This window comes from Bolinopsis microptera, chromosome 8, assembly GCF_026151205.1.
Source record: "Bolinopsis microptera isolate Bmic1 chromosome 8, MBARI_Bmic_1.0, whole genome shotgun sequence".
Classification (NCBI taxonomy): Eukaryota; Metazoa; Ctenophora; class Tentaculata; order Lobata; family Bolinopsidae; genus Bolinopsis; species Bolinopsis microptera.
In genome coordinates this window covers 15,472,308-15,485,687 of record NC_087079.1, presented here as the reverse complement: position 1 = coordinate 15,485,687, position 13,380 = coordinate 15,472,308, and the positions used below count along the sequence as shown (strand labels likewise).

At 38.5% G+C, this 13,380-nt stretch overlaps 1 protein-coding gene across 1 annotated transcript; it reads right to left on the bottom strand.

Moving 5' to 3' along the window:
• Positions 1–5,698: 5,698 nt before the first annotated feature.
• LOC134819324 (uncharacterized) lies at positions 5,699–11,094 on the bottom strand. The gene is made up of 5 exons (XM_063829220.1): positions 10,906–11,094; positions 10,562–10,684; positions 10,254–10,426; positions 8,858–9,089; positions 5,699–7,687 (listed from the first exon to the last, which is right to left on the bottom strand). The coding sequence occupies exons 1-5, from the start codon at positions 11,083–11,085 to the stop codon at positions 6,188–6,190; spliced, it is 2,208 nt and encodes a 735-aa protein (XP_063685290.1). The 5' UTR covers positions 11,086–11,094; the 3' UTR covers positions 5,699–6,187.
• Between the last annotated feature and the right edge of the window lie 2,286 nt (positions 11,095–13,380).

Below are 13,380 nucleotides of genomic sequence, written 5' to 3'. Positions count from 1 at the left end.
TTTCTTTTCAATAAATACATGTACTGTACCTGGTGATTTATAAATGGGCAATTCCACGTAGTGTAATTCACACTTTGCACAACATTTAGCTTTTAATTGCATGCTAATTGTAGGCTAACATTAGCAGCATGATAATATAAAGTCAGAATGAAGTTTAAACGTTTGTTATAATGTGGCAACAAAAGTTTAATGTCTATCTCTTATACTTTTTATGTGAGCAGCATTTTAAAAAGTAGGCGTTATTCACAGGCATAATTTGGTGTTTTAGAAATCTTGCCTCAAAATTGCAATTCGTGCCCCAGTGTAATAGCAGAAGTTACAATAAGGCTTGATCACAATAAAGTACACATTTTTTCAACTTCCTATGTCCTTCCTAACATAAATTTGTGGAATGTGTGTAGTACAGGGACAATATAGGAAGTAAACGTTATTCACATTTGGACGTAGTGTAACTCACACTCTGCCCAGTTGCTCTGTTTGTGCGTTGTATTGATGTTTGCTTGTTCTTAATTTGGTTGCTGCTACTGTAAAATGGTGAAGTAGACTGACTATTACTGATTTTAAATTAAATTGACTACTAATTGGTCCAATTAGATACTGGTAATGGTGTAGATTACACCCTACTGCCATACCACAGTGGTCCGGGCGCCCATGCGAGGTAGACATAAGACATGATAGGCATGACTAAGGGGTATGATATACCACAAAACATGTATTCTAGGGGTATCTTGCCCCAAAATAACGTTTAAAAAGGTTTTAAGAGTGATTAAATGGATATTTGACCTCAAATATTAATTTTACCTCATTTTTTGTCAAAAATTGCATTTTTTGGCAATTTTTTGCCATTTTTTAGGACAAACTACAAAAATAAGTTGCAAATTAACTTAGGTAAGCATCTATAAGTTGATCTATCTGTAAGTATAGGACATTTAGAGTAATCCTAGAAAAATGTACAGTGTAATATTGTGGCATGATTTTTTTATGAGCTCTCAAAGGTTCATGATTAGACAGAAATTGGGTGAAATTTAGAACTTTTTTAATCCATTTTTAGACCATTTTATCACTAATATCAATTCTAAACTACTTCTTTGTGTTTTTAATGTGAAGAGGTCATCAAGAGCTTTAATTTGATACCTCTATACATGGTTTTTGATAAAAATTAGAATTTTTTGGGGCAAAAACACTGCTCTTTTGAGCAAAATTTAGTTACGTGACAAGAAAATAAGGTAATTTTAGCCCCAAATTGCTGATATTTTCTGAAAATACATACATGCTACATGAAGAGGTCTCCTCCTAGTCGTTGGAGTGGCCTGCATCACACACATCTCTTCTACGGCGTAGCATGTTCCTCCATTCCACTCGCTTTAGAGCCAACTGTTTTACTGCATCTCTGCTGATGTTATCGACACCTGTAAATTCAGCCGCATCCTCGAGTACACAGGCCATCCAGCCTTTGCGGGGTCGTCCTCTCAGTCTCTTTCCATAGTTTGGTTTCCAATCCAGTAAGAAATTGGGAAACCGCGTCTCTGGCATTCTGACAACATGTCCGTACCACCTTAGTCTAGCCGCACCGATGAAAGTTTCGATAGACTTAATTCCAGCACGCCTGAGAACTTCTTCATTGGAGACATGGAAGAACCACTTTATCTTCAAGATTCTTCTCAGGGAGGTCAGATGGAAGACCTCAAACCGTTTCATCTGCTTCTTTGTTGTGTTCCACACTTCGGCTCCATATAACAGAATAGTAATAACAGCAGCCTTGTAGATACGGATCTTGGTGGGCGTTCTTATAGTTCGACTGTTCCATATCTTCCAAAGCTGATGGAATGCACCATTAGCACGCTGGATCCTGATGTCAAGATCTCGGTCAATGGTACCATCCCCACTGATGTTGGCACCAAGATAAACAAAGTTGCTGACCTGTTCAACAGGTTCTCCCTCCACTGTTAGCTTTATACTGTCTCTTTCGGTGTAAGGTCGCTGGGACGCACACTTGCTGATCGCCATGCATTGTGTCTTTTTAGCGTTGATCTTCAACCCAGCATAAGAGGTGTAATAAGCTATAAGATCAGTGGACTCTTGCAGCCCTTCTTCAGTATTGTCCATCACTGCCAGATCATCAGCGTAGTCACTGTCCATGATAACTTTTTCATCTGCACCCTTTAGTTCCTTTTGCAGTACAGCACCATGACTGATTGCCTTGTGAACCTCGGCCAAAAAGATTCCAAAGTTCAGACAAAAATTAAATACAGGGGGGCCCTGGATATCACCCTGTCCAGTGCCCGAATTAACAGAGAACCAATCAGACATTTCACCATTAACCCTGACAGCACTCATGGTTCCGTTGAAGAATGCCTGAAAGATTCTAACATATTTCTCAGGAAGTCCATAGTGTCTCATGCTTGACCAAATAAACTCTCTTCTGATGGAATCAAACGCTGCCTTAAAATCAATGAAATTAACATAAAGTGGAATGTTAAACTCAATGCAGTTGTGAATAATGGTGCGGATGGAATAAATCTGATCAATACATGAGCGGTTCCGTCTGAACCCACACTGATTTTCCCTAAGAAGACACTCCATTCCAACATCCAGCCTCTTAAGAAGAACCATTTGAAGAACCTTAGAAGACGTTGCCCTAAGAGTTATACCCCTATTATTGCAGCAGTATGAGGTGTCTCCCTTCTTTCCGATAACCACTATAACACCTTTAAGCCAATCCTCAGGGATCACCTCTTCCTCCCATACCTTTTTAAACAGTAGCTCTAGTTGGCCAACAAGAGCACTTCCACCATACTTAAGTTGTTCATTAGTTATCTCATCAACCCCTGCACTTTTGCAGTTCTTCAGTTTCTTTAGAGCATAACTAATCTCATCTCTAGAAGGAGGTCCATCAGAACAAGAAAGGTAGTCAAAACTCGGTTGTGAGGGCACACCATCGAGGTCATCAAGATTGGCATCCGATAGTGGAGGATTTAAGAGCTCAGTAAAGTGCTCCTTCCACCTTTCCTTCTGACTGTCCGGGTCTGTAATAAAATGACCATCCTTATCCCTAACTGACATACCCACTTTCTTCTTCTTTTTCCCAGAAATCTTCTTTATCTTATCCCAAACTTCCCTTTGCTGGCCTTTCTTAGAAGCCTCCTCTAGATCAGTCGCTATTTTAGTAGCCCAGTTGTTGTCGTCAATTTTACAACTTTTCTTAACTAATTTATTAAGTTTAGAGTAGGCTGATCTATTGACGTTTGAAGTGGGATCCCTCCGTTTGAACATTCCCCGTTGCTCTATCAAGTTCTTAGAGGTTTGCGAAAGGTGTTGTTCTTTAACCTTCCGGGGACGCTTTCCAAGCACTTCCATCGAGACATCAGTGACTGTCTGCTTGAAATTATCCCACATGTCCTCAAGGTTGACCTCATTAGCCAGACAATCAAAACGGTTCTGAAGAGCCACATTGTACTCTTGAACCTTAGACGAGTTTCGCAAATGTTCGATAGCAGGCACATCGTGCCTTTTAGCAGTGATCTTAGCTACCGACTGCAGTTTGATTTGCAGCCGTCCACGAACAAGATAGTGATCTGAACCAATGTCAGCCCCACGACATACCTTAACATCGAGTAGCGAGTGTTGGAATCGTCCACTAATACAAATATGATCTATTTGATTCACAGTTAACCCGTTAGGAGACCGCCATGTACCCTTGTGGATGTCTCTATGCTGGAACAGAGTTCCACCAATAACAAGTTGATTGGCTGCACAGAAATCCATGAGCCTGGTCCCATTGTCGCTTGATGAACTATGGAGAGATTGTCCACCAATAACTCCCTCGAATCCATATCTGTTTGAAGTAACTTTTCCATTGAAGTCACCCAGTAGCAGTTTCAGATCATGTCGGGGCAGTTCACCAAACGTGTCTGATAAAACGTTGTAAAAACGATCTTTCTCTCCGTCATCAGCACCGTCAGTCGGAGCGTAGGCTACAACAACAGATATGTTGAGGTGTTTGCCGTGTAACCTAGCTGTTAAGACCCGCTCTGATGTAGGTACATAAGAGATCAGGGAGTTCCTGACCTTTTTGGAAAGACATAGGCCAACCCCTTGCCTTTTGATACCATCTCCCCTACCAGAATGAATAAGTAGACTACCATTGTCCAAAAGTGTACTTCCAGATCCTGGCATATGAGTTTCAGTAATACCCAAAATATCAAGACTGTAGTGATCAATGTTCTGACTGAGTTGATAAAGCTGTGAAGATGAGCTGACTAAAGATAAAACATTCCAGGTTCCAAAGTACATTGAGTGTTTGCTGTAGTTGATAGGATTGGACTTGCTGAAGTCAGTGTCAACATGAGCGATCTGTTGACTAATTACTCTGTTGTTATGACGAGCAACCACTCTTCTCATCAGGCCACTGGGGTCCCTGAGGCTTTGCCCAGTTGCCGTCATCCTGGTCTCACCCGACCTTGCAGAGGTAGAAGCACACCGTCCTTGATTTGTGTGTAATGTTTCAGTAGCAAACTTTTAGAGAGGAGAAGTTGCCAGCATCTCGCACCCGGTTTTTTATCGACCTTTGCCTGTCTAGATCCATAGTGTTTTGTTGCACGTCATCTGTTTATACTGGAGTCACCCAGGACAGATTACAATGCTTAATAGTAGCACCTCGAAAAGGATGTGATTCTTCATCACGCACTATGGTCATTGGAATAGGAGAGGTTATTGGCTTCACTGCCTTCACGATCACTATTCCCTGAGATTATAAATAATCTCTTGCCACCTTGAAAATAAGCCTTTAAATTACTCAAATAAGTGTTCTTAGACCTAACAATGACTATAAAACACTTTCAAATCAATTTTGATGTCCTTATCCATTTAAAAATCATTATTTTTACGATTTATGGTCTAAAAGTGGCACATTTTGCCCTGGCGGAACCCTAATTTTGATTAAATTACCAACACTTTCAGGCAGTTGTTGAAAATAGGTCCCTGGAATTGCCCTGGAAGTATTGAAAGTACAATTTATTTCACAACAAAGCGTTTAAACCACCTGTTTTATTAATTTTCCGCTGTGTAAATTACACTACCAAGCTGTGAATTACGCTACCTGTGAATCACACTACCCCTACTTTTTGCACTTCCAGTGTGACAAAACGAATGAAATTTTCTGACCTTTATAGATGACTAAAGTTGCCGTTAGAGAGAGAGTTACGAATCAAACAGACTTATAGTGTAGCCACAGTAAAACATTTTTCACTATTTGGTAGCGTTATTCACACGCGAAGAGGAAAAATTTGATCATAAGACACTCAAAAAGTAAAGAAATTTGGCCCTCAAAATTAGGCTGGCCTTCTATCTGAAGCCCACTAGGTTGATATACAGGATAAAATATTGAATTCTACGATTAATAAAGCTCCCTAAAATCTTTCGGAAAATAACTGGATATTCACACTAAAGATACACTAAATTTAAGCCAACTTTGACGCGCTACAGTTTTTAAACTAGGCTAGATATCAACAAACGGTTTTTTGCCCCTGAAAATATGGTCAAATATCTTAAAGATTTTCTATCTCTCCCAAACCACCTCCAAACTTTATTATTTTGTTACTGGTTACCGTTATCGTGGAATTGCCCAAATATATCTGAATAAATTAAAGTTTAATAACATCCCAGAAATGTACTTGTACACTAGGTAAGGACTGGACATAACGTTTATAAAATTAATTTACAATATAGTTTTTCTTTAAGTTTAAAAAATTACAGTTGTGGCTCCGTACTGATTTTTCAGTGAAAACGGTTTTCAAGTACACATGTCTGGAAGCAACCTTCACTTCACAACGAATAACTAAATATAATCAGCATTGTCAGTTTAACTAATTTTTTAAATTAGTCAATATTTTAATAATATCGTCATCAGTAAATACGGCAATGTATGTGAGTAAATTTATACAGGATAAGAATAGATACAAATCTTTGTACATACTGAATTATATAAAGCAAATTTATTTAACTCTGACGTCTGTGAAAATAAAAAAAACAATTTATGTCATAGCTGTGTGAATATTATGCCTGCTCATGAGTAATAGTCTAGTCTGATTGATATAAAATGAAATTCAATACTGTATTTCTAAAATGCGATAACGTCTAATATTAATCGTTATTTCCCAAATCTGTGATTAATTAATAAAATTAATCATTATTTAATCAAATTATCCGTATCTTTAATCTTCTCAATCTCACTCAAATGAGAGTTAATCCGGGCCAGCTGTTTCTGAAGTTCAGACAGGCCCGATGATACAGACTCAGACTTCAACTTGCCACACCTCTGGGAGCTGGAGGAACCCCCACTGCTCGCTGAACTCACGTCTCTACTGGCAAGTTTACTTTGATCCCAACTTCCTCCACTCAGTGATGTCCGTTTTACAACACCAGGAGTTAGCAGGTCACGTGGTATCACGTGATCAACAAGACCGGGAGGAAGTGTCTCGGAGACCAGAGAGCTGTTTTGAGAGAGGGTATGTTGGGAGAGGGAATCACTGGCTCTGGATACCCCGCCACTCTTATCGGAGCTTACTTGACTGGATGTTAGTAGAGATTGTATAATCTCCTCGAAGGAGGAGGATGATTTACCAGAGGAGGTGGACGGGGTAGAGGTGTATTTGGATTGTAGAGATAAGTTGTGGGGAGTTGTTTTTATGTAGGAGATAGGTGGAGGTTGGTTTACTTCTTCGATGTTTACAGAGGTATTTAATGGTTTTCCCAAGGCTTTCAACTCACTGTTTAGCTTCAGCTGATCTTTTATCAGGCTCGACAAATCCAATGCACGTTGTTCGATGACGTCCTTCATCTTGTCCTCATTACAGATTGTGGTATCGGAAGGACGTTTCAACGTTGAGGTGGACGCTTGGGAATTGGATGATGCTGAAAAGGATAAGGAATGATCAATGATTTGGATTGGCGACATCTTCCCTGTGTCAGCGAGTGGGGTTATCGGTCTAGGCTCTAAATCTATTGTATCTTCGCCAGTATCACAAGTCATGCTACCCTCTCGTTCCACCGTATAATGACTTAAACCTGTATCATGGGTAGAATCAGCCTCTATTTCCTCAGTTTTACGCATGATTCGCTCAGCTTCACACATAGTATCAGCCCTATCCGGACTCTGTTCAGAGCTCAGATCACTATGAAGCGGAAAGTAAAGGTTGAGACTAGGTCTACTGCCAGCTGCCAGATTGTCCTCAATAGCCGGGTCTTTATCAAGACTAGTATCTGACATAGAGGGAGACGAAACAGTTACTTGCGCGAGTGCTTCAGGTTTTGTATCTGCTACTTCCTCTTCTAGAACTGAACCTATCTCTGATTTCTCTTCAACAGTATCTAAGGTGTAATCAACATTCTCAAACTTAACGGAACTAGGCAACACCATATCCACCACCTGTGTGTGCCTGTCGAAGATGTCCTCAACTGCATGTTCTAAGTCGATTTGGTGCTGTTTCTGCGTACTTTCCCGCGCTAAATTACTTGCAAACACATTGGTACGCAGCGTGGACGGCTGTTTCCGTGTCCGGTTGTAAACTGCATATCTGTCTAGCTGTGACGTCACGTCCTCTAGAACGTTCTTTAGTTGCACCTTCTGTAGTGCAGCACTCCCTCTCACATCCGCTCGCTCCTCACGCGCCTGCTTTGACTGCTTCAACTAAAAGAAGGGAATCCTGTTAGATAGCAGAGATCATGTTAGATCATACTGTTATGTATATTGTATACTGAGGTGTACATGAGACTGAGAGACCTCATTTTTTCAGAGTAAAACAATACATACATTACATCGCATATATTATATTATATGAATAAATTCACCAAGGCTTCTAGACATATTTTAAAGTGCATAAACGGTTGCCAAAATGTATATTTAAATGAATTTTGTTAGGAACATAGTGTGAATATTTCCGTTTACAGGTTTACAAGATCGCACTGCGCATAATTATACTTATAATACTCACGAGCTGAATATGAAGCAATATTATTATTAATTGCATCGGAAATTATGAAAATTAATTCCTTTCTTAACATGCACGGTCGGCACACATCAGCAGTTTCGTGTAAATTACTAAGAGTGGAATTTGGTTGCGTGGAGATTCAGAGATTGGCTTGTCTGAGAGCAATAAGATAGCTGTGAGAAAACCTTTTGAAGAAAAACTGATGAAAGAAGTTTCCTTAAAACTTTTCTCATCGCTACAAAATTTATGCATCAGCTTATGCGTCAAGAACAGCTCTTTTTGAAGCAGTGCGTAAAGAAAATTTAATGGTTGCTTCATGATAGTCTATTAAGGGTATAATTCGTCAATAATGCCCAATGCCCTTATATATCAACATAGAGTGTTACACAACAGACAAAGTCATGATAATCTTATTGTGCAAGAGAGAATTAATTTTAGATTTCACGCAAATTTTAGAATTTCCAGGGCCCTGGAAATTCTAAACTTTGCGTGACTGTCGGAATTCCTGATGTTTTGGGCACAGTTACACTCTTGGTGTAACTGTCGGCATAAATAACGATAGAATTCCTAGTTGTTATAATTAGAAGCGAACATTTTTGGCAAGTGTAAAAATCGGGAACTAAAATTATATTGATTGATCGGCAAATTGAGTATGTGCCCAATAAATTAAACATCAGGAATTCCGACAGTCACGCAAAGTCAAAAGCCTATAATTCAAAATTCCGAACATTTCTATATAAAATAATGCAGTTTATGGAATCTATTATTTATGTATTCCAGGAATTTATGCTTATGCTATAATAATATCGCAATTATGATACTTAATAAGGAGATACTCGGATGAAGAAATATAAGAAAAGTCTAGCTACCTTAGATCGACATTCTTCCATCATCTTCTCCACCTCAGAAGCTAGAGTTTTGGCATCCTTAGCCTCCTTGACTGCCAAACTTCTTTCATGCACTACACCAATACCACTGACTGGCAGATGATAGTATGTTTTGGTGAAGGCATCCAGACCTTGCAGAGCTGGTTTTTTAGCAGCCTGGAGGCTGGGTACTTCTATAAGCGGCTGACTGTTCTGCAGCGGCATTTTCAGTAGCCTGTCAGAGGGTATTATCATTAACACCTTATTAGTTACAACCAGGTAACCAGGTAACCAGGTAACCAGGTAACCAGGTAACCAGGTAACCAGGTAACCAGGTAACCTGGTAACCAGGTAACCTGGTAACCAGGTAACTATATTTTCAGCAGCCTGTAAGAGCTAGAGGGTATTATCATTAACACCTTATTAGTTATAACTAATATTTAACTTGCCTGCACATAGCCAATTAAGGGGGCCGGGGGGGGGGGGTCTTTATCAAAATTCTCTCGAAATTGACTTTATAGTTGTTTCTAGTAGAAAGGGAGTGATATCTACCAGCTGCTTTTGGTCCCATGGAAAAATATTGTTCCTAGCCGAAATTATCGCCGGTCTAAGGTCAGCGCTGATGCGTAACTGTATTGCGCGAGCGATTTTCAATCGCAAATTCTGAAAATCGAGTCTAAAAATCTATCTTCTCCTACATTTTTTGAGCAATCACCCTGAAACTTTCAGGATATGTTCTAGGGACCATTTAGAAGAGATCGTTCAAGCCAAAATTTTAAGATAGGCCTTTAAAAAATTTGTATTCAATTTTGAAAATCTTGGACCTGAAAAAATCGTAAAAAAACGAGGTCCAAGATTTTCAAAATTGAATACAAATTTTTTAAAGGCCTATCTCAAAATTTCGGCTTGAACGATCTCTTTTAAATGGTCCCTAGAACATATCCTGAAAGTTTCAGGGTGATTGCTCAAAAAATGTAGGAGAAGATAGATTTTTAGACTCGATTTTCAGAATTTGCGATTGAAAATCGCTCGCGCAATACAATTACACATAAGCGCTGACCTTATATTAGACCGGCGATAATTTCGGCTAGGAACAATATTTTTCCATGGGACTAAAAGCAGCTGGTAGATATTACTCCTTTCTACCAGAAACAACTATAAAGTCAATTTCGAGAGAATTTTGATTATCAATTATCAGATTGTTCTCATGTGATGAACAATCTGATAATTGATAAGAAATATCAGGCTATATGGAAAGGAGGTTTGGAAATATTAGATCAACTTTTATTTCTACACATTAGTTGTGTCTAGAAATTTAAGTTATTACGGTTCTAAAATGGCCGAAATCTGGCTCACAGGACATGTGAATTACTAAAAACCCAAACTTATAAAAACTTACTGTTTAGTCCGGGTGTTTTCTTGGGCTCTAGTCTCCTTCTTTAGTTCTAGTAACTGTGTCTCTTCAGCCCGCTGTCGCTCCTTGACTTCGTTTAGCTGCTTCAATGCTGCTCTGTGTCTTTTTGCTGCTGCTGTTTTGTAGTCCTCCAGCAATTTTGCCCTCTTTGCATCCCTCTAAACAAGTCGGTAAAAGATTAGCAAACAATGAAAATGAAAATTTCGTTTTGAGTGTTTTAAAATAACAATAAAATTTCAACAATTTACAATTTTTAGCTCAAATATATTTGATAAATAAAATTAATTACTTACCTCCGCAGCATTTTCTTTATCAGCATCATCAAACGCTTCCCCCACAGATGCCATTGCAATATCAAGTTCTTCCTTGATGTCATCCCCTTTCTCTTTTAAATCTGATAACTTTGATTTTGTTGCCTGGATGATAAATACGATTACTTTCAAACTGAGATCAAATAAGACAATGATCATGATAGTCAAGTGACACATGTGATTTTATGATTTATTTTTTAAAAGAGGTAACTAGTATGCATCATTATTTGGGATTACAATATATAGTTTGCAGAGAAATAAAATATTTCCAACTACTTAACCCATCAAATCACATTTGAATAAAACATGCAGTGTGAAATTCTTACTTGTAGTTGAACGGAAATTTGTTTTTGTCTGTTCTTCTCTGATTGATTGTTAGTCTTGCGCCTACACCATTGGAGGGACTGCTTCCTGGCAGCAACTAATCTCTCTATCTTTAGCTTCTGGGTTGCTTCTTCTTTAAACCATGCTTCTTCATTTGGACTTGGGACTAATGAGCGAGGCATTTTGCTGATGGATGCAAATTTATCAATTAGAATTTAGGGCTGTTCAAAATTATTCCCACCATTATTCTAATCAATACTCCACTCAATGAAGACAACATGTTCAATACCTATACAGTATAGCACTATCTGGAGGGGGTTCTTTAAAACATGTAAGTGATACAAAATGTTTATATTATTACACCTGTGTAAATCGTCTTCAGCTGGGGTTGATGGGGTGAAGAGATCATTATATATTATGATGCTAGAGTGGTGTCAATGATTAATGGTGTGTAATTGTGACAGTGGAGTGAAGAAGGTGATAAATTTGTAATGATTATTGTTTATAGTAAAATATTGTTGAAACTTTCAAAAAAAAGGCATCTGATGTAGATGAGAAGGAAATGTGGGATGGCCTAGACTTTAAGGATGGAGCAATCTTAGGAAAGATGGGGTTCCAACGTGAGCTACATTTAGGGGCACGGTCAGTTCTATTAAAGGATGAGGGGACCTTAGAATTTACTTCCAAATATTCGTGTTTAAGTCCTGTGAAAGTGTGTAGAATCAAAAAATACGCCGACTGTGAAATCGATAATTTGTGCAATATCACGCCGCGCTCCTATTGGCTGATAGCAATTTTGGGCTGTGACGTCACTTATGTGTTAAGACCAACGTGCGCGCGCACCCTTTGCTTGTGTCAACATTTTGTTCTGTTCTGTTTTAATTACATCGTGTTACCTTTGGCGTTTGCGAGAGCGGTATCTTTGGTTGCACTGAATTAGTCTAAGTTACGAATAATTCTCTTTAATAATAATAGTTAAATGTAACTCAGAAAGGCTTTCTTGTAGTTGTAGTACCTTATTTCTATTTATAAATAGCTAAGATAAGTAGCATCCGATAACTAAACCACAAACTGCTATTTTGTTTTGACTTGTTTGAAACCCGATATGGACACAATTAAAAAGAATGTATGATGTAGTAGAAGACATTTTACTAGCTGGCCCTTGGCGCCTCTAGTCCTATCTGAGTACGCACGTGTGCGGTTTGACACTGCGCGTGTACCGGCCTTTAGTTGTACACTCATTTATAATTTACCGTTTTAGTTTGCTGTGACTTGAGAGTAAAGCGTAACGAATGTGGATGTGTTCGTCTGCTATGCTTGGTATAATATTGCTTGGTGTAATAGTTGCAAATCTTTCTTACGTTATAAGTAGTGTCACATAGTGAGTTAGAACTTAAAAGCTTGGTGCTTGGTGCTTGTCCAACTGGAATGCATTTCATACCTACCCGATCCATTTTTTCCATTTCACCCTTTTGTAAAAAGGCAATAGTGAAAGGTTACGAATGGAGGTTTTTGCAGAAAAACGTGGATTTTGGAGATTGCGGTAGGTGGGTCAAATATATGTCGTGTTCCTTGCTTACTTCCGTTCGTTACCAAGCAACGAAAAAGTTGCGCGCGCGCGAGGATTGCTTGCGGAGATGTGATGTATAGATAGCCTGTGATCTATGAATGCGCGGCGCGACTGTGTTTTAATGTATATGATGCATGTAATGTATAATATTAATATTAGGTAATAGCCCAATTTGTACGTGGCACGCGTAGTGTATTGATGTGTACACGAGTATAGTTTACCTTTGCTGATAATTTCTTGAATTACAGATACAAGTTAAGTTCTACGGCAATTGAACTGAATTTCAAGTGTTTCCCGTATTTGATGCATAATTTATCAATATTATTATCATGAAGATTGAAGTGAGCTGATTGGAGCTTATATTTAAATTTATAGTAAATGTGGAATGGAAATCTAGCGTCCGCCAAAACGAAAGAACGGGTGCAATTCTTGTTATTAGGACCGTGTTGTGTTGATATGACATGTTGATATATCAACTGTGGTACGAAACAGGGAGTTGCTAGGTGTTACGTTGGGAGCTATAAATATACATAATTTACATGCCTTTCTGTGTGACTTTAATCTTATTCCAGGTGTATCTTTGATTGATTGAAATAAATTTTCGTGCACATACAGAATGAATGGTTAATAATTTAATATATATGTAGACCAAGGTCTGTGCACGGGATGCTTCCTGGAAGAATCCAGTTCTTTTAGCGGGGCACCCTACCTAAAGCCAAATTGAGATATAATAATCATATTCCTAAGAAATAATCAGAAATCGAATACCAATCAAATAATATGATATATATGAGTAGTAACCATATTTACTATGCAAAATGCCCCAACCACATAGTGTAAATTTATATAGAATTCAAATTCCATATCATCATTAAACCTCAATACCTAGTCAATATAATAGCCCAAG

Excerpts from the sequence above, each read along its gene's own strand:
- LOC134819324 (XM_063829220.1), bottom strand. The coding sequence starts at position 11,085 with ATGCCTCGCTCATTAGTCCCAAGTCCAAATGAAGAAGCATGGTTTAAA. Across the intron at positions 10,427-10,561 it reads ATAAAGAAAATGCTGCGGAG|AGGGATGCAAAGAGGGCAAA; the intron begins GTAAGTAATTAA and ends CGACTTGTTTAG. Across the intron at positions 9,090-10,253 it reads GAAAACACCCGGACTAAACA|GCTACTGAAAATGCCGCTGC; the intron begins GTAAGTTTTTAT and ends ACCCTCTGACAG.